Genomic DNA, 22,061 nt, shown 5'->3' with positions numbered 1-22,061 from the left:
AGATCTCAATGGCTTCCTGGTCAGAATATTTGCCTCTTTTGCCCAGCCTCGGTTCATGTATTCAACAGTTGTTCCATTCAGATGATATAGGTTATACTCTGACCACAGCCTCCAGCAAGGAGGAACAAGAAATTGAGATGGAGACAGTCTGGTAACCGTGTCAGCTTTAAGATCTGACTCACTCTGCAGGGATTTAATTGACAATATTATAGAGTATTCACTTGAAAATGCTGCTGTATAAAAAGAAATGAATTTAGAAAATCATTCAACATGTAGACTCTGATGAAGAGCTTAGAGTAAACTTTGTTTCATTCTACTGTTTCTTTGGTTATGTAAACAGGGAACTATTCCCTAGAGAGAAGGTATCCTGGCAGCCCTGGTCTTCACTATATAAGCAGAGATACCCTGGCACTGCTGCTTGACCACTGTGTTTCTTTTAGCAAATCATTAACCACTCTCAGTCTTCTCAGGATTGTATGTAGTCATAGGGATAACTTACTGTCAACCTCCCACTCCTCACCTATGAAATGGAGAGCCCACTCCACCTACCTCAGGGGTTAATGAGTAACTCACACAGAATATGACAAATGGTGGGTTTGAATTTAAGGGCAGTTTCTTTCCCCAAGCACCACCACACCTCATTATTGGTGCAGCATTCTGCCCTTGCTTTATACTCTCATTTAAAAATATATAACAGGGTCCAATTTTACCTTTTAAACTAATCTGGTTCCCTTTTTTTAAACTCCTAATTTTGAAAAAAAAAAAAAAATCCAGAGAAGTCCTTTTTTAACACCAAAGGTTCTTGCCTGAGCCACGCCAAAGAGAGAGACACAGATTGGACCGAGAGAGAAAAAGCTGTAGGCTTTATTAAGCAGAGTGACCATACAAAGCTTCCACAGTGTGGAAGAGGTACCAAGCGGGTAGCCAGTGTTAGATTTTTTGAACACCTTTTAAACTCTTTAAGGCGGGAAATATGTGCAGCAGGAAGATGCTACCAGAGCGAGAAACAAAGACAATTAACATGACTCAGATCTTGAGGCAAACCGGAATTGTAACTTAAGTTTGATCCACTTATAACCTTGCAGTGGCATGGCAAAGGAAACAGGATCTCACAGGATTTTACATATTGTGTTTACAAGGAATTGGAATTGGGAGCATAGATAAGGTCTGCTGGTCACAGAAAAAGGGGCTTTTAACATTCCTTTTAGTTTCAGGGGAAGGGGAAGGGGGAGAGAGAGAGAGAGAGAGGACATAGCGAAGCTTACAACAAAATTTTTGCTGTTTATAGCTTTCTTGGGGAAAGGAAACACAGGCACAAATTCTGATGTTAGGAATATTTTAAGCATGTATCTTCAATATTATTCATCCAGGACCAAAGTAAGTCCTGATGCAGGAAATGAGTGAGTTTCACAGCTTTCTGAGCCCCTACTCGACCCAGGAAGCTCAGCTGGAACCTCCTCTCACTTTCTACTTTCTTCTGATATTCCTTGAAAATACTTCTCCTTCATAGCGGAGATAATTAGTTTTAAACAGCTTGGTTCCTTCCCTGCTGTGAAGTATTGAGTTTTATTTCAGGACCAAAGGACATAAACCAGTTTATGACATGAACAGGTTTAGACAATCTGCAAAAGACAGGACAGAGATTGCATATTGTATTTACTAGGACACGAGATTTACACTGACCACCCTGGAATAAGACTGTGCTTACTCAGTTCAACTAAGTACTGAAAAGTCATAGAGACTGAAAAGCCAACACATTTTCTGTGTGTATGTAATTGCTTTATTATGTTTTTTTTTTTTTTTTTTACTTTGAAAAAATAGTGTTTTGTCGTGGTGATAGTTCTATCTTTCATATTTTTAAATAGGGGGAATGAATGGAAATTTGCTTTCTCAGCTTTTCAACTACACTGTGTTTTTAATAGACACTTTCTTTCAGTAGGATGCTGTGTATTTAAGCCCGCAAAATTCTTCCTAGGTATTTCTGAATCCTGTTGTGTACATGTGGGTTGAAAGTTCAAATATTTCATCTTCTTTAGTGTTTAGTTGCTCACTTTATTGTTAGAGAAACTGGTGGTCAGGTATTCTTTCTCTATTTTCTGCCATAAAACCTTTTAGAATTCAAATTTCTTCTCACATACATCTGGAATTGACTTTGGAAGCACTGGCCATAGAAAAAATGTTTTTACTCAAACCATCTAATTGAGAAATAATTGACTCATGCCTACTCCCTAAGGTTGGGGCCAATATGGTGCTGTAATTTTTTCCCCGTAACACTAAAATTCTACTACAAGTATCTTCCTTAAAATCCTACCCATATTCAAGGAAAAAACCATGAAAATTGTGTGTGTGTGTGTGTGTGTATGTATGTATGTATTCTTTTCCTAGGATAGTGTTCATTTTCATATGTTATTTCTATCATTTAATAAAGTCTCATTCTTCTTTAAGTAAAACTGTAACCTTACATCTTTTCCAAACCTTGCCAATTGGCAAACACCTCTTGGTAGAGCTATCCATAGTTCACAGATCTGCTAGTTTCCACTCTGTGGACCTCCAAATACAGTGCAAAGGAGAATGTGACCAGGGAGGAGAGGACTGTTAGACTCTAAAGCATTTTTGTTTAAATCTACCAACAGGTTGTACCCCTTGCATACTCCAGGGCAGACAACCTGATGCATCCTGGTCCATTGTTCGCACAGCTCACCACTGAGGAAGCACATCTATGAATTCCCTATTCAAATTTGGTTGCTTCTTTAGTATGACTAAAACATGGGGATCCCCCCATCTCTAAATCAATATTACTGCCTGTTTCTTCTAATGGCATCTCAGCTTATTGTTTCTAAGCCATGCGAATCTTTTCAATTTTAATAATGGAAGCTAGCCCCCTAATCTCTATGAAAGGGTCCATGTAGCATAAAGTGGGCAGTTGTCCAACCCACTTCCACAATTCTTGTTACTTTAAACATCAGTTTAGAAGCTTACACTGTATTAACATTTACTCTATACATAATAGATGGAATTATGAGATCACATAATGTGCTAATGTAATAAATTTTCATTTAAGACAAAATGTAATTACATATTTCTTATCTGACAGAATTGAGAAGTGTTTCCTACTAAGTCTGAAGTGCACACTCTAGAGGATAAATGATACAGAAGGTATCTAAGTATACAAGAACCTTAGAAACATTCTCCCTGGAAATGCAAAGTGTAGAGACAGTTATTAGAGAGAGGTTTTCACGTTCATAGTCTAAACTGGGTCTGATTGTTGCCATTACAACTAGAGGGCAATTTCAATAGAATATCTACCTTCTGAGGGGAGTATGGCAGTTCATTTCAGTGCAAGACTGAATCTGGCTTTGCATATTTGGGAATACTAACTTACAGTTTTTTGAGTGTGGATTTTTTGTTTGTTTTTTAAATGAAAGCTACATACTCTTTACTAGGCTCTTGTAGTTTTTAAAATGAAGACTTACTTGTATTTTAAAAAGATGTTTAACATAGAGTTTCTAACTGACAGATCTGGAAATCAATCTGAATTGGACATATGGCTTCAATGCACAGGATAAGTTTCCTCATATTGCTACCTTAACATGAATTTGACACCCAATTTGAAAACTCCATGTAGAAAGAGTAAAATAAAAATAAAAATTTCATAAAAAATTCTTCACAGCCCCTTTAAAATTGCAACAGTGCAGTAAAACCCCAATTAAACAACTGCCCATTAACTTGTTATTTAAAATGTAGACTTAAAAACCAATAGACTTTTTTTGGTGTGTATGCAATTGCTTTCATAAACACAGTTTAGGTTGGAATAAGGAAGTCCTAGTTCATCATGTTGGAGCTTGTCCTCGCTGCTGCAGGCTGTTGAAGTGAGCCTCCTTCAAGGTCTGGTTGATGTGGGAGTAAAGACCTTGGCATGGTACATACCCCTCATGCAACAACTGGGGAATGTTCACATTGGGTTCAATAACAATCTGGTTTAAGTTGCCTTCTGGTCCACTTGCTCTCTCTGGGATATTAATGCAGCTGCTGCTCCTTTCATTATCACTCCATGAGAACTGGAAGGAAAAAGACAGAAAGGGGATTGCTATTATGCTATTACAATATTTTTTCTACTTGGCTTGGAGAATAGCAGCATAAAACTCTATACTGGGCTTTAAAAAGCCATTTAAGATAGTTCATTCTATCCTCACAACAACCCTTTAATTAAGTTGGGATTAACAGCCCCCATTTTACAGATGAGGAAACAGATCACTGCCTTGTCTAAAGTCACATAGCTATGAAGTGGCAGGGTGAGGATTCAAACACAGGCCTTCCAGTTCCAAACCCCTTCACACATTCTCTACCCTTGCTTGTACCATTTATTCCAATTACTGCATCAGAGAAATAAGTACTCATCCTTTACCTGAAGTATCAATTAATGCTAAGGATGTAATAGAAATAATGACCATAACAAGTAAGTTGGACTATGGGTAAAAGTTACAATGAAGCAAATAAGACACATACATTTATACATACATGCATACACACATAGATACAAATAAACAATGATTTTGTACACATATCCTGATAGTGGACATGTATGGTCTTCCTATATCAATTCAATGCTACATACATATCCTGAAAGGCATTTGACATACTTTTAGTCAAAGTTATATGCTAATTATTAGCATTTTATGACTAGCATTTATTGTTCTTCTATATTTATGGATTTAATAGGGTGTGTATTTTCTTCTTAAGATTTTTTTTTTTTTTAATTGAACTAACCTGATTCAGTGCCTTTTGTACATTGGAGAAGCTACTCAGGGATGCCTGTAAACAGTCATTTCCAAGAATTTCCTGCCTTCCAATGTTACAATTCCCAAAAGAAGAAGGTAATGGCAAGGACTCTTATTCAAATTACAATATTTAATAATGTTGGTATTATATTTCTTCTAAGTAAGTTTTTTCCAAAGGCAACATTAGTAAGACTTAAACCAAGAATGGTCATAGTCCATAGGTCTCTTGCAGCTGCTCAACTTAGGTCACACAGTACACTGCCCACAGCTACCAAGAGACAACCTATGCTTATCTTTATCCAACTAGAAACATATGTTAAAAGAACCTGTGCAGGAAAAGAGATAGAAGGGGCCAAATGAAGCCAGATGTGAGAGTTACCAATAGCAATCAAATTGATTTAAGGATGAAATGTCAAGGTCAATTCAAAAAGAAAATTAAAAAAAAATTCCTAGGCCTGAGTATAAAAATATAGAACTCCCACTGTCACAAAATAATGAAGTTATGAATATTCCAAAATTAAGTAAGCTATTACATTGGATAAAAAACCCACAGCCCACACTTTGGTTCCTCTTAGTTGGCTTTCCTTGTTGTTTTTTTTTTGTTACAGGTGCTGCCTGAAAAATAAGGCAAGAACTAGAAATCATTTCTGATGAATCAAATTTTCATCTCCAATGACATCATATTGATTTTACACTACAGTGCAACACTAGGGTGATGCTATGCTGTGTACATTAAAAATTCATAGGCTAGAAGGGATTTCTTTAGAATAATTATTAAGAAAAAAATACATCTACCTTTAATTTGTTTCATTTTAAAAGTTTTTAAACTCAATCGTGTACAGATATAAATAGAAATGCTCATTAAGACATTTTTATACTATCAATATTTTTAATAGCTGAAAATCAGAAACAACTAAATGTTTAAAAACAAAGAAGCAGTTAAATTATAGTGCATGCATTCATACAACAGAATCTCATCAGCCATTAACAATAATGATATATCATTCTATATCAGAAGTCTTTATACTTCAGGTTCTTAGAAAAGTCTAAATTTATAGGCTATAAAAATAGTTAACAGAGAAATAACTAAACAATGACACAGCTTTCATCTGGGTAAACCATTTAAAAAATTAATTAGGTAAATGTAAGGGAATAAATGCCTATAAATAAACTTGTCATATAATTTAAAATCTAAAGTTATATTAAGTTAAATAATAAATACTCATTAAAGGTCTGGATCACTTCCAATTTTTAAAAAATTATAGGAAAATATTTTTCTAAAAAATATTTTCTTATTTTAAAGAAAATTATTTTTGTCTAATTCAAAGGTTACTTAAAAGTTATTTATGAAACAAGGTGAAAGTAACCAGTAAATAAGAGCAATGTAAAGAAATATCTCCTTCTTTACATACTATATATTTACCTCTTTATAAATATAAAGGGGTATTTTTGGCAATAAAGGTTAAAAGGAAATAATTTTTTAATAATTATTTTATGAGAAATAATAATTTCTTTATATGAGAAAGAATCTTGTCTAGTAAATTTCTATCCTAAAATAACTGGTTATTTAAGAAAGAAAGATGTCTAGCATAAAACAGGAAGTCTGAGCATCTCATTAATGATTTGTATCAAGTTGTCTATAATTAAAGGGAAATTATTTATAATAGTCTTTTTAGAGATTGGGTTTTGATTTTTTAAAAAACACTTATACACTAAAGAATTGGGTAGAACAACAAAATTTTCTTAAGGTATTGATTTACTCTTAATACAATTGCAAGGGATTTTAATTTTTTTAATCCAATTTTCAACTTTTATTATCTTGCTGTTTTCAGCTTTCTCTCCCCTTTGAAAAGGCCTAGGATAATAACCGTCTCCTTCAACTCATTTTCAGCTTCCATAATTGTTTTCCTCAGGTTCTAACTGTTGGTCATGACCTGACGCTAAAAATGTTTTATCTTAAAGGTCTAAAGAAAATGTTTTCTTCCAACATAACATTCTGTGCTCTTGGCTTTAAATTCTTCTATGAATCCAAACATTTTCACTTATTACTCAGGAAACACTCTGCCTATGTCTAACTAATTCAAGTATCACTTTCATTAATTTTGATTTGCAGGTTACCTAAATGGACTTTCCATAGGGAATATTAATTGTACTGCAGGTATCGGGGGAAACCAGCCCCTGACATTTCACATACATTCTTTTCTATTTCCCTAAGTGTTGGCTGGTCTGAGAAATAAAGGGAAAGAGTACAAAAGAGAGAAATTTTAAAGCAGGGTGTCCGTGGGAGACATCACATGTTGGCAGGTTCTGTGATGCCCCCTGAGCTGTAAAACCAGCAAGTTTTTATTAGCAATTTTCAGAGGGCAGGGAGTGTATGAACAGGGTGTGGGTCACAGAGATCACATGCTTTAAGGGCAACAAAAGATCACAAGGCAGGAGGTCAGGGTGAGATCACAAGGTCAGGGTGAAACTAGAATCACTAATGAACTTCCACGTCCCGCTGTGTATGCATTGTCATTGATGAACATTTTAACAGGGTTCAAGAGCAGAGAACTGGTCTGACTAGAATTTGCCAGGCTGGAATTTCCTAATCCTAGCAAGCCTGGGGGTGCTGCAGGAGACTAGGGCGTGTTTCATCCCTATCTATATCTGCATAAAGGCAGACACTCCCAGAGCAGCCATTTCAGAGGCCTCCCCTGGGAATGTATTCTTTTCCCAGGGCTGTTAATTATTTAATATTCCTTACTGGGGAAAGAATTCAGCGATACTTCTCTTACCTGTTTTCAGTAATAAGAGAAATATGGCTGTGTCCTGCCTGGCCCAGGTTATCTCCCTTGTTCCCTGAAAATCACTGTTATCCTGTTCTTAAGGTGCCCAGGTTTGATATTGTTCAAACACACATGCTCTACAAACAATTTGTGCAGTTAACACAATCATCACAGGGTCCTGAGGCGATATACATCCTCAGTTTACGAAGATGACGGGATTAAGAGATTAAAGACAGGCATAGGAAATCACAAGAGTATTGATTGGGGAAGTGATAAATGTCCATGAAACCTTCACAATTTATGTTCAGAGATTGTAGTAAAGGCAGGCATAAGAAATTATAAAAGTATTAATTTGGGGAACTAATAAATGTCCATGAAATCTTCACAATTTATGTTCTTCTGCCATGGCTTCAGCCGGTCCCTCCGTTCGGGGTCCCTGACTTCCCGCAACAACAGGAGGTTTTTTTTTTTTTTTTTCCCTTTTGGTAACTGGTCTAACAAACAAATTTTACATTTTATCAAAATAACTCCTATGTCATTGTTACTAAAGTTTTAATTTGCTTAGAAAAAAAACTGAGGTTACATTTTTTAAAAAATCAAGGTTACTACATCCGTGTAATTTCTTGCTTTTAAAGTCCTTGCACCTTTAAGTTATAGGGCTTTGACTTCTGGATATAAAAAGAACACCAAGTCTTGCTAAATCTTAAACAATGACAGCAGTTAAAGCCTTATCTTCAGACCCAGTAGAAGATGCCAATCAAAATACACTATGTGCATAAGACACAGGGCCAGAAATTAAAACTATTAAATACCTCAAGGCCTAGGGACTATTATGGAAGAGGTGGGTGTGTGAGATTGTAATGGCCAATTTTGAGAGATAAAATTAGTTTGGTTTCTCTATAAATTAACTATTAATATTGAAGGCACACTGATGCAAGACCAGCATCTGGGCCCCAATGTCAGAGTAGCAAGGTTTCCTTGGAGCATTAACGTACTTAATTAAAAAAAAAATAAAGGTTATGAAAAAGTTTATTGAAATTATATCTTATGGTCAAGATGACCAAAACTTAATAAATTTGTTTAGAAAATTTTAAAAGACAGATTTAATGGGCCTTGTGCTGCCTTCATTAAAGCTTCTTGTTTGGGAAATTAAGTCTCCTGTCTCAAAAAAATAAAAACTTTTGTCCCTTTTTGAAATCTTTGAGTCATCACTCGGCTAAATGGATGACTTATTGTGCAATGACCTTTGATCCTATTTTGTGATATCAGGTGTTTTTAACTTTTTACAGTTGACAAACTTTCCAAAATAAAATTCTAGCTTTGGTCCTCATTAATCTTTTGATATTAGGTCCCCTGAAGTCCAAAAGAGACATATTTGGGTTATTTGATATAATATAATCATACAGAAGTATTGTCAAATATAAAATGGCATTTAACCTTCTTTGGATTACATTTATATAAATGTGTTTTTAGTATGTTTTTAAGAATTGTATGAAATTTCTGTGATTCTGATATGTCTTGGTACATGTCAGCAGTCCCCAACCCTTTTAGCACTTGGGACCGGTTTTGTGGAAGACAATTTTTCCACAGATGGGGGACGGAAGGGATGGTTTCAGGATGAAACTGTTCCACCTCAGATCATTAGGCATTAGATTCTCATAAAGAACACACAGCCTAGATCCCTCACATGTGCAGTTTACAATAGAGTTTGTGCTCCTATGAGAATCTAATACTGCCACTGATCTGACAGGAGGCAGAACTCAGGCAGTAGTTCTTGCTTGCCCACCACTTACCTCCTGCTGTGCGGCCGGGTTCCTAAGAGGCCATGGACCAGTACAAGTCTGCGGCCAGCCGGAGGACTGGGAACTCCTGGTATATGTTATCAGTAGTAATAATGATTATGTAAAATAGTTGTATGCCACAGAAGTAACCAAATTTCCTTGTCAATTACATCTTTATGACTGTTCTAAGACTCTTGTTATTCATGGTTGTTTTACTTTTATCACTTTCAAAAGGTGGTTTTATAATCAGCTATAGGACTCTGACCGGTGCTCTTGAATGCAGGTTTCTGATAACTTTGGAGATTGTGATACTAGAATAGAGGAAAAACTTCCAAGACTTTCATAGAGAGCTAATGTGTTCATAAACATTGAGCAGAACAGGAGTTAATTACACAGACTAAACTAATGGAAAACTGAAATAATCTTTTTGTGACTTTGAAACATTGTTTGAAACTCAGAAACTTTTGTTTCTGAATTCTAACTTTGTTTCTTTTTCTAACTTGTTTCTGAGTCCAGAAAACCATTTTTCTTTGAGCTATTTTACAGCTTTTAATATTGGGTTAACTATGCTCCTGTGAGAAAATCTGAAGCGTATTTCTCTCTACCTGATTTCTCCAGAATTTGAAAACTATTTGCAAGTATATGTAGTTTATGGTAGTATAGTTATTTGCAAAAATTTGATAAGACTCTGTTTTCTTTTGTAACAGGACACAATTGAAGCCACTGATTTTACTGAGGCTTTGATTGGAATGGCAGATCCAAACAGATTGCTTTAAGTAATCAAAGTTGACTTATAGAGCCAATAAAATCCCCTTGAGAAAGCTGACCTCATATATTGTCTACACAGTCCATGTACAGGTTCCTGACCTGTGGTAAGTAAAGAATGGCACTTTCTGACAGGCCCAAGGAGTCCCACATTATCTTGGGACCTCAGTAAGGAATTCACTCAATTAATGTGGATATTTACAGGCACAGATAAATCCATGGCTGGGCTCAAGGCGTTGAAGTGTAATCTGAGATTCTTTGTGGAATAAAGTTCCAGCAAAGCCAATTTAAAAACAAAAGAGTGTGCATGGCAAATAGTTATTCTTGCTGACTTTATACAAATACTTAGGCAAAGTATAATAGAACTAACACTTATTTTATGCACAAATTTGTCCTATGATTTGTTTTTAGTGAAAATGGAGGTTGAAGAGAAAAAATAATGTTTCAAAATGAACTATAGTACATTTGTTGTTAGATTCTAGTCTTGCCGAATGTTTTTTCAATTTTTCTTATTTTCTAGTTTAGACTGAATTCTAAAATTTTTCTTGGCTACAAGTCTCCAAAAATAATGTTTTCGTTTTTTTTCTTTCTTTCCTTTCCTTTTTCCCATTTTTCCTGATTTGAAATCACTAAAAATTAAGCTGTGCTTTCTTAAAACCCTGTGAACTGAAGCTAGACAACTTAAGCTTCAGAAATAAATAACAGCAACCTATTTACATACATAAAACACTTTCATACCTGCCTACTGATGTATGGACTTCAGAGTAATATGGCCTATATTGATTTTCCAGGATTGTTCTCCATCTTTTTGTTTGTTGTTTTCTTTCTCTCTTCCTCCCCCTACTTTTTCTTCACAGAACATGATACTTCACAACCTGCTAAAAATGAGGTTTCCTAATAATGTGTGACCTACCCATCTAGAAATAAACCATCCTTGCCACAAGAGATCAAACAAAATCTGAGACCAGAGATTAATTTTCTTCTAAAATGCTTTCTCCAAAATATTTCAGAAAGAAAGTGGGGGAAATGTGAAAGGAAAATAAATCTCAGGGCCCTAAAATCATTAGGCCAAGGGAAAAGCCAAGCTAGGAACTACATCAGGCAAACGCACTTCCCATTTTATTCCTAAATCAGACAGCTACAAATATTTTTTTTAAAGCGACATACCTTTCTCACAATTTGCCCACAAAGAAATTTCTTTTGGGCTTCAAGCTCTTTGAAATCCTGTTGAATTTTGAGCTGGCAATGTAAACTGATAACTTATCTTCACAGGTGTTAGACAGAAAGTCACACCTCTGCTCACCTGAGACAAATGCATATCTGATTACTCCCTCTACCCTATTGTTTATGTAAAAATGCAGATTCACTGAGCCAGACTAAATTGTATATTCAGTGAAAGGCAGATCAAGGACTCAAAAGATTGCAACCTCTCGTCTCTTATCTACCTATGACCTGGAAGTCTCAGCTTCAAATTGTCTTGTCTTTCCAGACTGAACCAATGTACATCTTACACATATTGATTGGTGTCTTCTATCTCCCTAAAATGTATAAAAGCAAGCTGTACCCCGACCATCTTGGGCATATGTTGTCAGGTGTGTGTCGCAGGTGCATGCTTAACCTTGGCAAAATAAACTTTCTATATTAATCGAGACCTGTCTCAGATATTTTGAGTTCATACATATAGTTGGGACTTCAAATACTGTTTTAAAAATTTTAGTTTTGTATCTTCACTTTCTTTCTTATTTATTTATTTATTTATTTATTTATTTATTTGAGATGGAGTCTCGCTTTGTCGCCCAGGCTGGAGTGCAGTGGCGCGATCTCCGCTCACTGCAAGCTCCACCTCCTGTGTTCACGCCATTCTCCTGCCTCAGCTTCCCGAGTGGCTGGGACTACAGGTGCATGCTGCCACACCCAGCTAATTTTTTTTTTTTTGTATCTTTAGTAGAGACGGGGTTTCACCATGTTAGCCAGGATGGTCTAGATCTCCTGACCTTGTGATCCACCCGCCTCGGCCCCCCAAAGTGCTGGGATTACAGGCGTGAGCCACTGCGCCCAGCCTGGATCTTCACTTTCTAACTCATCTACTACAAATATATTTCTTTTGTGAAAAACAAACATTTTATTTGTAAGTAGGCAAACTAAAGAATGCTACTACAAAACCAAATACAATCTCCTGCTTATGGATTCAGTTACTTCTGACTTCAAAGCAAAGACTTAAAAAGTGCTGTAATTCCATAAATGAGATTTTGGGAAGAGAGTTTAACCTCCTTTAGTCTAGTAAAGAGCATCTAAAAAGTCATATACACTAGCATTTTCTAGGCTAATAATGCTGTTTATTTAATAAACATAGCCTATATTATGCAACCTGGGCTTTGTCACACTTACCCTGTGGATCTATTTCATGTGAGATATCCCACTTAATGGACTATTTGTCAGAATGATTGAGAGGAAAATTTGCTTCTTGATGGTGTATGGTTTTGACACTTGAAACTGCTATCTTAGTACAGAAGCATTAACCTTACTACACTTTATTTTATTTTATTATGTTTTTAGAGACAAGCTCTCACTCCATCATCCAGGCTGGATTGCTGTAATGCAATTGCAGCTTACTGTAGTGTTGAACTCCTGGGCTCAAGGGATCCTCCTGCCTCAGCCTCCCAAAGTGCAAATTCTTTTATCAGAGAATAAATGAGATTTTAAGCACCTCACTATTTGGAAAGACTCATAATATATAAAACATCTTCAACACCCTCCTGATTCCTCATACAAATGTCTTACCAGAATGCTTATCCTACCTGACAGTTACAAAGCTCATTCTTTTTTCTCTGAATTTTCAATATAGGTTTAATGCTGATATCTGTGCAAGGAAAATGAAGGACAGAGCCCTTGCAAATTCACACACATAGCAAAATAAAATTATATTTATGAAGACTCTAAAGAAGGGTATCTCACTATGCAAAATTCACAAAGGCACTTTACAAAAATCCTGGAGTCCAGGTCTGTGTGAAAAAGCAGGATTTAGGTTAGTTTGGGCCATAATGAAATCTGCATACTTACCTGTAACCAAAGAAACTTTGAGACCAGCAGGGATTTGCTAGAGCACATTCTGTTTTAGAATAGGCATCAAAATCACCCGTGTGGCTTTCTGACACTTTGACTCATGTGCACATGCTGGGGCCCAACCTTTGAGAGGCTCTCAAGTAGGCACAGATTGTTCTGATGCCCAAGCAATATCTAAACAAATATTTGCATGTATATCATACAATGTATAAGGAGGCACTTTGCCTGGGATACTTAGGGGTTCAACATGTAATTCTTGAGCCTAATCAAGAAGAATACAGTACTCTGAGAGTGACAGGATCAAGCTATTGCAATGACAAGAATATAGCACTGAATGCTGACTGGGGAAATAGAGGAGCCTTCTTAAAATGAAATGCATCTAAGCTAGGCCTTCAAAGATACAGAGAATATTAATAGGAAGGGTGTGACAAATGGAGAGAGCAATAAGAACACAAGCAAGCTGAAAGAGTTATTGAGGAGACAAAGCCACAGATGATGTAGCTGGTATCTCCGAGAGAAGAGTTAGTGAGAACCAAAATATGCAAGAGAAGATATGGCTTGGTTATCAGGGGCCTTGAATGTCACTCTAAGAAGTCTGTACAAACAGGTATTTGAGCATAAGATAAATGCTCAGATCTATATTTAGGAAGAGCATTTTAATGGATGAATGAAATAGGGGGTGGATGAGACCACAAAAACCACTGGGAAATTTTGCAATGTATCAAGCAAGAGGCAATGCAAGCCTGAATTAGGATGGTGGAAATGTAAAGAAAGGGATATATCTGATACACGCAGAGGTAGAATAGAAAGGAGTCATTGAGGAAATGACAGAGACATCTAAGTTGCTGTCAGGCACCTAGGACAATGATTGGCAAATGGTAGGTGCTCAGTAAATATTTGGTAATGCAATTTAGGAAGTCTCAGACGTTCCCTGACATATGTTACAGCAAAGGAGTAGGGAGGCGATGGAGGAGCTAAGGTTTACTGAGCAGTTGCATGAACGGAGGTGAGGAATAAAAGGGAGTGAATGTAGATTACAGTTTGGATTTAAAAGACAGGGAAAAGACACAATATTTGAGAGAAAAATAAACTAGACACAAGATTAGTTAGGGAGTGAAAAGAGAGCCTTAGCAGGCTAATGAAGGAAACAGGAGATAAATAAAACTGAGGAGATGAGGAGGAATATTAATTACGGAATATCTTCATAAAAAAGAGCAGAAATTCATGCATGTATTTATGATATAAAATTATATAACACTTTTTAATTGTAAAAGCAGATGAACCCAGGATTTTATTTATTTATTCATTTATTTTTTGAGATGAAGTCTCACTCTGTCGCCCAGGCTAGAGTGCAGTGGCACGATCTCGGCTCACTGCAACCTCCGCCTCCCTGGTTCAAGCGATTCTCCTGCCTCAGCCTCCTGAGTAGCTGGGACTACAGGCACGTACCACCATGCCTGGCTAATTTTTGTATTTCTGTAGTAGAGGCAGGGCTTCACCATATTGGCCAGGCTAGTCTCGAACTCCTGACCTCATGATCCACCTGCCTTGGCCTCCCAAAGTGCTGGGATTACAGGCATGAGCCACTATGCCCAGCCCAGTATTTTACTTTCTTTCAAGCCCTAGCTTTCCCCTCAATTCTATCCCTCCATGCCTACAGCTTTTCCTTTATGTGAACCTCCACAACAAAACATTCACTCCTAATACACAGTCTACCCCTGGAATAATAATATGATGTTTATTCAAAGGCACCTATAGAAACTTGAATAAGTAAACAGATGATCCTAACCAAATCCATCAGAGGGCACTTAAAACATGTGCTCCCAAAGTTACAAGGCATTTAAAATGACGTGTACGCATTCTCTAATACTAGAAACATTGTGGAATCTTATGAACTGTAAAATACCAAATTAATTAGGTTGTTGAATTACAACCATTTTCCAAATTAGTAAGGCAATGATAGTCATGTGTTACCTTCTCTGTGCTGATGGGGTAAATAATCTATGCTTTTTGTAGCTCAGTTTCCCTCATAAGATGAAGTTAGAACAGACACTGAGTTGTAAGTTATTTTCCAGCTCAGAAATTAAATTTATAAAAGCTTGTTCCTCCATTTTGAATGTATCTCTAAGTAGAAGCTAATTTCAGAAGGTTCCCATTTTCCCACAGGGTTTAAAACCACATCTAATGACCATTATTTTGTTCAACAATGATTTCATTCCCCAAAATGTCTCCCAAAGTGGTTCTGTCTCTTAGAATGTATGTGATCAAACGTGATGAGAATGACTGCAAACTACTAAGAATCTAAGAGAAAATGTTCTTCAAAAAATTTCACCAAGGCCAGGGCATGGTGGCTGATGCCTGTAATCCCAGCACTTTGGGAGGCCGAGGCAGGCAGATCACTTGAGGCCAGCAGTTCGAGAACAGCCTGGCCAACATGGAAAAACCCCATCTCTACTAAAAATACAAAAACTAGCTGGCCATGGTGGTGCATGCCTGTAATCCCAGCTACTCGGGAGGCTGAGGCACGAGAATTGCTTGAACCTGGGAGGTGGGGGTGCAGTGAGCCGAGATCGTGCCACTGCACCTCCAGCCTGGGTGACCCAGTGAGACTGTCTCAAAAAAAAAAAAAAAAAAAGTCCCAGTTGTCAACTGAATTGATATTACTTAAAATGATAACCTGACAAGGGGAGATTTCCTGTCAGTTGAAAAATAACAGGATTCATAGAACTCTAATTTTAAATGTATTTGGGGCTTCCTGGTTCTGGATTTTTCTCTCATTTGTCTTACTTCTGCTACCCCCTTGGAACTGTAGCATTAGGGCACAAAATCTTTTCCTACTCTATACAGTAGGGAAGAGAAAAAGGCAGAGATCTGCTCCAGATAAGCCACTTGTGTGTATATCTACTTAATTGTCCACTCTTAATTTCTTGTACTACTCAGTAATCTGAAAGGTAAAATGAATGCTCCTTGAAGTTGAAATTCAAGTTCCTTAGAATGGTGGTTACTACAGGTTTAGAAAAGAGGAAGGCGGGGGATGAAAAGAAGTTGGCTAAGGGGTATAAAAATACAGTTAGATAGAAGGAATAAGTTACAGAATTCAACAGTACGGTAAGAAAATTACAGTTAACAATAATTTATTGTCTATTTCAAAATGGAAGAGAAGAATTATAATTTTCCAACACAAAGAAAAGATATGTTTGAGGTGATGGATATCCCAATTACCCTGACTTGATCATTATACATTACATACAGGTATCAAAATGTCACATGTACCCCCAAAATATGTACAACTATTCTATATCAATAAAAAATTGAAAACTTCAAACTCTTTTTCTAGCACCATTAAATTTGCAAAAATCATGAGACTGCCCCAAATTTTTCACTTTTTTCACTGAGAAAGCAAGATTTGCCTTCCAGCTAATAACATATCACTATGTACTAGAAAACATGTTTTCCATATAAAAATAAGGGAAGTAAGACTACTATTCCCTGCTCATATGAGGGGACAAAATTACAGGGGCTAATTCCTCCTGATTATGTTTGGCAAAGTTTTTCTGTGCTTCTTTTCCATTTTCTGTGAGATACTATATCATAATTTAAAGCTCCAGCTCAAAAGCCACTGTAATCAACTAAGAAAACTTTTATGAAGGTTTCTTGGAATAATACATTTCTTTTCATTACAGAGTACAAATTGGATAATTTAGTGTAGGCAATGAACGAAATAGAGGGTATCTGCCCATACTTCCTACCTCTGTATCTTGAGAATCCTGAAAGATAGGGTTTCTCTTACTCCTTTTGGGCTGGGCAGAATGATGATTGCCCTCTTTACTGCCATTTCTTCTTCTTTTCCTGAAAATAAATTGCAAAGAGAGAGTTGTTAGATGAAACAACTCATCTTTTGGATGCTTAAACTGTAAAGCAATGACAACATACATATATGAGACCTTGCCTGAAAAAATATGTCACTATCTGCTATCCCAAGATATAAAAGTCATAAGTACTCCATCACCAGGCATGAAGATAAAAATGTAATACAAGAACTCTAAGTAAAGTCAAGCTGTACATTTCATTTCTAGAAATAATTTTCGTAACTTTAAATGACCCTTGAAAATAAAGAATACGAGGAATTTAATAGCTAAGTTTTCAAAATCTACCTAATTAGTTTCATTGTCTTGACTCCACGAAGTTACAATTCCAGGGTAAGTGATTTTGAACCCCTTCAGTAACACTTAAGACATGTGTGTCTGCCAGTGTCTACTATTAAGTTCTTATGCCAGTGGTGTAGCGACACTGAAGAGATATTTCTCATATTCTGAATGTGGTTAGGCACTTACTGTTGCCATACCAGCTAGTATTATGACATAGTTACTGCACTAGATTGTCACCATGAGATTGTGGCTGATTACTTCCTTGAAACATTCATTTCTCAAAATTGTTTTCAATGATTGGTAAGATTACATCTTCAGTTTCAAGTTCCTTGTCAATAAGTAATCAGACTGCAGCATTTGACATAGTTTTCACAGCACTCTATTATTAATCAGACATTCTCCCCAGCCATCTGCTTAGAGACTACTTTTGAGTTATGGGCACTCCTAAGAATGGCTGAGTTTACTAATTTTTATAATTTCATTACTCTTTAATCAATTCTCATCTCTAGGACACTGAGTACTAGTCATGTAGTGCAGTGATTTCTAACACTCTGTTAAATTAAACTGCTTTCTTTAAGAAAAGAAAAAGCAACACATAATAGGAAAAAAAGGAGTTCCTGTACTCGGAACAGGGGCTCTTTAACCACATCCCTCCCTGGATCTGCCTTCCTGTGCCACCCACTAACATAGCCTGACCTCTCTTCTTAAAACTGAGGAAAGAGCAGGCCCAGAGAAGCACAGTGACTCAGACAGTAAAATGAGTAAGGCTGGTAGAGCTGAGGCTGGAAGGAAAGTTCTCTTTAGCCTTGGCCCAAGGTCCTCCAGGAAAGTTTTCAGGAAGTAAAAGTTAATGAAGAACTGCATGTCCAAATCAAACAATATCTTTATGATAAAGAACTTGCCAGTATAAATGAATTCAGCTTCTTTGTGTACAGTGTCTAAAAAGGCACTTTTTTTTGGGCAGGAAATGTGATTTTTACCCAGATATGTGAGACATGCTAAAGCAGTTTTAGTGGGATTTGGGGAGAAAAAGACCTTTGTAGTCAGATCAGGCTTGCTTCATAAATACTGTTTACTGTCAACTGTCTGTGTCTCTAATTCCAATAGCATGTTGGTAATTTGGCCCCTGAATTCATAGTTAGTGTATTTTTCTTTATATTGCAAGCTCCTCATTACATGATCTAAATCAATGCAGCAGGCTAGGTTGACTAGCTTTTCACCACCGGAATAAATAACCTTAGGATGTCTTCCAGAAAATAACCTTAGCATACCTTTCAGAAAATAACCTTAGGATGCCTATCCTTCCAGAATCACAGTTCTATGAATTGATCCAGGGCAGGGTCTTTGTCAAAAGATAGCCAATATACTAACAGCTGATCAAAATATGGAGCAACAATAAAACATCCACCGCATCTACCAAGGAAATTCTATGCTACATCTTACTCACTGAAGCCTCAGTGAGATTATTATGAAATGAAAGAAAGAGCCTCGAACCTGGAAAGATCTGGGCTTTGTCTTGAGTCTGTTACCAACCAGCTAAATGGCCTTTGTCAACTGAACTGGCTGAGGCCAGTAAAACTGATTTTTAAGATATCTTAATGTCATAGGCAAATGCTGACTACAAAATGCTGAATAAAAAATCACGTAGAAAACTGCTGCTGTATTACACTCTGTTATGACATGATTCATTATATATAAAGAAAAAAACGACTGGATATAAATATTATTTTATTTCACAATGTTTATTGAGCATCCACTAAGTGCTAGGCACTCCTCCAGGTGCCAGGATAAAAGAGTGAAACAAACACATGCCACAGCTCCTGCCTTCATTAGGGAGCATGGTGATGTTTGTCTTTGATCATGGTATTTTGAGTATTTGAGTATTTTGCGCTCAAGTTTTACTGAAACTTTCAACAGCTTACAATACGTTTGCATTTTTTTAAAAACACACTAATACTATGAAAATGAATTTTCAAAGTGTGAAGCTGAGTTTAAAAAGCGGAATGTTCAAATCATGAAACAATGTTAATCTCATTTTTTAAAATACAACTTTATGAATGAAAAACATCTAAGGAATTTTATCACAAAATATGATTAATGGTCACGGCTGGGTGATCGGACTGTGGATAAGATTGGCTTCCTTTATTACGCTTTAACAGTCTAACCAAGTTTTCTACCATGAGATTCAGAGACGTTTGTAATGAAAGAATACATTGATAAAGGCCCATAGAACCCTCGTATCACGTGGAGAAAGATGACTAAACCAATCAGAGAAATAGAAATACTAGTTGCTAGGGTACCTAGCAGCCTCACCGAAGAAATGCCAATTTGAAAAACAGAATGCTATTGTCCACTGACTGAGTTTTCGCGAGGGACTACATCCCCACCTCATCCCCGCCTCCAGGGCTTGTAAGGCACTGACAACCAAAGGACCAGCATTTTCTTTCGGAGAAGGGTTCGCGGCATTTTTTTTTTCAAGCAAGAAGGGCGGGGCATGAGGCGAGCAGGGCCGCTCCGCCCGGCAACACTGTCACCTGTAGGTCATGAGAGCGCCACCAACCCCGGAAGAAAATACATCTCCGCTGCGTTTCCGCCCCGAGCCTCGAGATCTTGGCTGAGAAAGCAAAGCGTGATGACAGTGGGGACCAGAGAACGAACAGGTACCGGCAGGAAAGGCCCCGACGAACCTACCGTACAGGGCAGCCTCCCATAGCACAGGACAGCCTCGCATCGTCCTGCCCTCGGAACCATAGCAACCACGCAGGAAGTTCCTGCGCCGCCGGACAAACGCAGCCCGGAGGGCGGGGCTGGCATAGGATTGACGGACTCTGGGCCTGTGCATCGGAGCCCGGGAAGGTTGGCGCCGGTCTCCTCTGGGTCTGCCGCAGGCTTCCTTCCCTGCTGTTGGGAGCTGACACCTGAGGGACGATCCGCTGAGCGTCAGGATCTGCTGCGCGACTGCCCCAGCCGCCCCATGTTCGAGACCTGTGCCAATCCCATGGACATTCTCCTCCCACCCAGCCAGCCTCTGAACACGCTTCTCAAGTGGTACACGCCCTGTCCTCCTCACAGCCCTCACACCGCTGATCCTCCTCGGCGATCTCAGCGCCCCCGGGGCTGACCAGGCCGTGGCCTGCGCCTCTCTGTCCTTAGGGGGGTTCTCCTCCCACCCACCTAAGTCTCTTCCGCCCGCGGTCACGCCCTGAGCCTCAGGAAAGACCGCCATTTCTTGCATCCCCCACTCTCATAACGGGCAGCACCCGATCCTGTCCTAACAGCTCCCTCTTCCAATGCCCCAGCATCCACAGCCTTCAGCCCCAAGGAGGCCACCTCTCCACTAACCACAACCGCGTTCCTCACCATTTAACCTTCCTTAGCCAGCTTACCCAGAGCTATTAACTCTCTGCCTCCTCCCTACTCTCCTGGCAATCCCCGCCAAGTAGACAATCAATGTACACCCTCCACAAGTGTACCTTCTCTGTCTAGTCTACTTACAAGATCCCTCCGCAAGCACCAGCACCCAATTTTCTCATGATATTCACTGATTTTCCCTTGAGAAAACAGAAACAATCAGAGAGGAACTCGCACCACTTCCCAACAGCAGTGGACCTGCACTTATAATCTTGGCTGCTTCCCTGGAGGAAGTGACAGGATCCTACTTGAGACAAGGCCCTTCACCTGGATCCTATACCCTCCACCTTCTTAAGGGATCATCTTTTGCAGTTATGCTTTCACCTGAATTATCATGTTCCTCTATCTGTATTTTATTATCTATAAAGTTGGCAAAGGGAGTGCTAGAGTTTAGGCTGATCCTGGTTCTTGCTGTTAAGTAGGTGATACCACAGGGGGCTGCATTCCCTGAGGATGGGGGTGGGGAGGGGGCCGATGTTGAAAGTGACTGATTCAAGAGCTAAAGATCGTGCCATAAAGGAAGCCTAACCCAGCTAGGGGCTAGGTGACCCTGCAGCCAAGACTGTGGAGAAGACAGCCCTGGACAGGGGACTTTTAGACTGCCATGTTTGTCTCTGCATTGTGCAATTTTAGCAAGAATCCTGCTAAGTTAGTTTAGTTAGAATTTCCCATCATCAGTATCTCAGTTAGGTTCCTCATCCCTCAGGTGATGTCTGGTCACCCTGGCCCACCTTCACCAAGAATCCTGTTAGTTCAATTTAGCCACAATACCCCCTTACCCTTGGTGTTTCCTCTTAGTAATTTTCCATCCTTTGCTCCCCACCCTGCTCCTTGGCTATAAATTCCCACTTCTCGTTGTTGTATTTGGAGTGGAACCCAGTTTCTCTCCCTTCACTACAAAACCCCAGGGGTCCCTACACCTATCCTGATGGTCCTGAATAAAGTCTGCCTTACTGTTCTTTAACAAATGTCATGAATAATTTTTTTCCTTAACATCCTTCACTTGGATCCCATGCCCTTCCACATTCTCAAGGAATAAGCTTTTGTAATGATCATTCATTTTACTTGAATCACCACATTCTCCATGTCTATTGGATCATGCTGTCTTCTACAAAGTGGGCAAATAGATGGTTAGAAATGAGGGATTTTGTTTTCTAGAGCTGATCTTGGTTACTGCTGTGTTGTAGGTGAGACCCCAAGGGGCTGCATTCTCTGAGGAAGGTTCGGGGGCTGGAGGTTATGGAGATAGGGACTAGGTTACCCTGCAGCTGAGGCTGTGGAGTGGACAACCCTGGACAGGGGCGGAAGGGAGGATGAAGCCCAGATTCAGAGGGGTCTGCAGAAGCC

At 38.4% G+C, this 22,061-nt stretch overlaps 2 protein-coding genes across 3 annotated transcripts in view; one reads left to right on the top strand and one right to left on the bottom strand.

The window, feature by feature from the left end:
- The window catches only part of LOC140710771 (putative G antigen family E member 3), a 99,355-nt gene that overhangs the window by 55,593 nt on the left and 21,701 nt on the right, over nucleotides 1–22,061 (top strand). The window lies entirely within an intron of this gene.
- On the bottom strand, nucleotides 836–20,435 carry VCF2 (VCP nuclear cofactor family member 2). Of its 2 annotated transcripts, XM_007991839.3 has the most exons (4): nucleotides 19,995–20,435; nucleotides 16,905–17,004; nucleotides 3,928–4,058; nucleotides 836–1,622 (listed from the first exon to the last, which is right to left on the bottom strand). In XM_007991839.3, exons 1-4 carry the CDS (start codon nucleotides 20,012–20,014, stop codon nucleotides 1,526–1,528), a joined length of 348 nt encoding a protein of 115 aa, XP_007990030.1. In that variant the 5' UTR covers nucleotides 20,015–20,435; the 3' UTR covers nucleotides 836–1,525. The 2 variants fall into 2 exon arrangements, with proteins under 2 accessions (XP_007990030.1, XP_007990031.1); XM_007991840.3 differs by lacking the exon at nucleotides 19,995–20,435 and adding an exon at nucleotides 17,310–17,338 and having other exon boundaries at nucleotides 836–4,058.

Source organism: Chlorocebus sabaeus, chromosome X (genome assembly GCF_047675955.1).
Source record: "Chlorocebus sabaeus isolate Y175 chromosome X, mChlSab1.0.hap1, whole genome shotgun sequence".
Lineage (NCBI taxonomy): Eukaryota > Metazoa > Chordata > Mammalia > Primates > Cercopithecidae > Chlorocebus > Chlorocebus sabaeus.
Note: the sequence above shows the minus strand (reverse complement) of the source record. Positions and strands in the feature narration are given on the sequence as shown.

Excerpts from the sequence above, each read along its gene's own strand:
- VCF2 (XM_007991839.3), bottom strand. The coding sequence starts at position 20,014 with ATGGGAGGCTGCCCTGTACG. Across the intron at positions 4,059-16,904 it reads AGGATTCTCAAGATACAGAG|TTCTCATGGAGTGATAATGA; the intron begins GTAGGAAGTATG and ends TTTTCCTTCCAG. Across the intron at positions 1,623-3,927 it reads CCCCAGTTGTTGCATGAGGG|ATTGTCTAAACCTGTTCATG; the intron begins GTATGTACCATG and ends TGTCTTTTGCAG.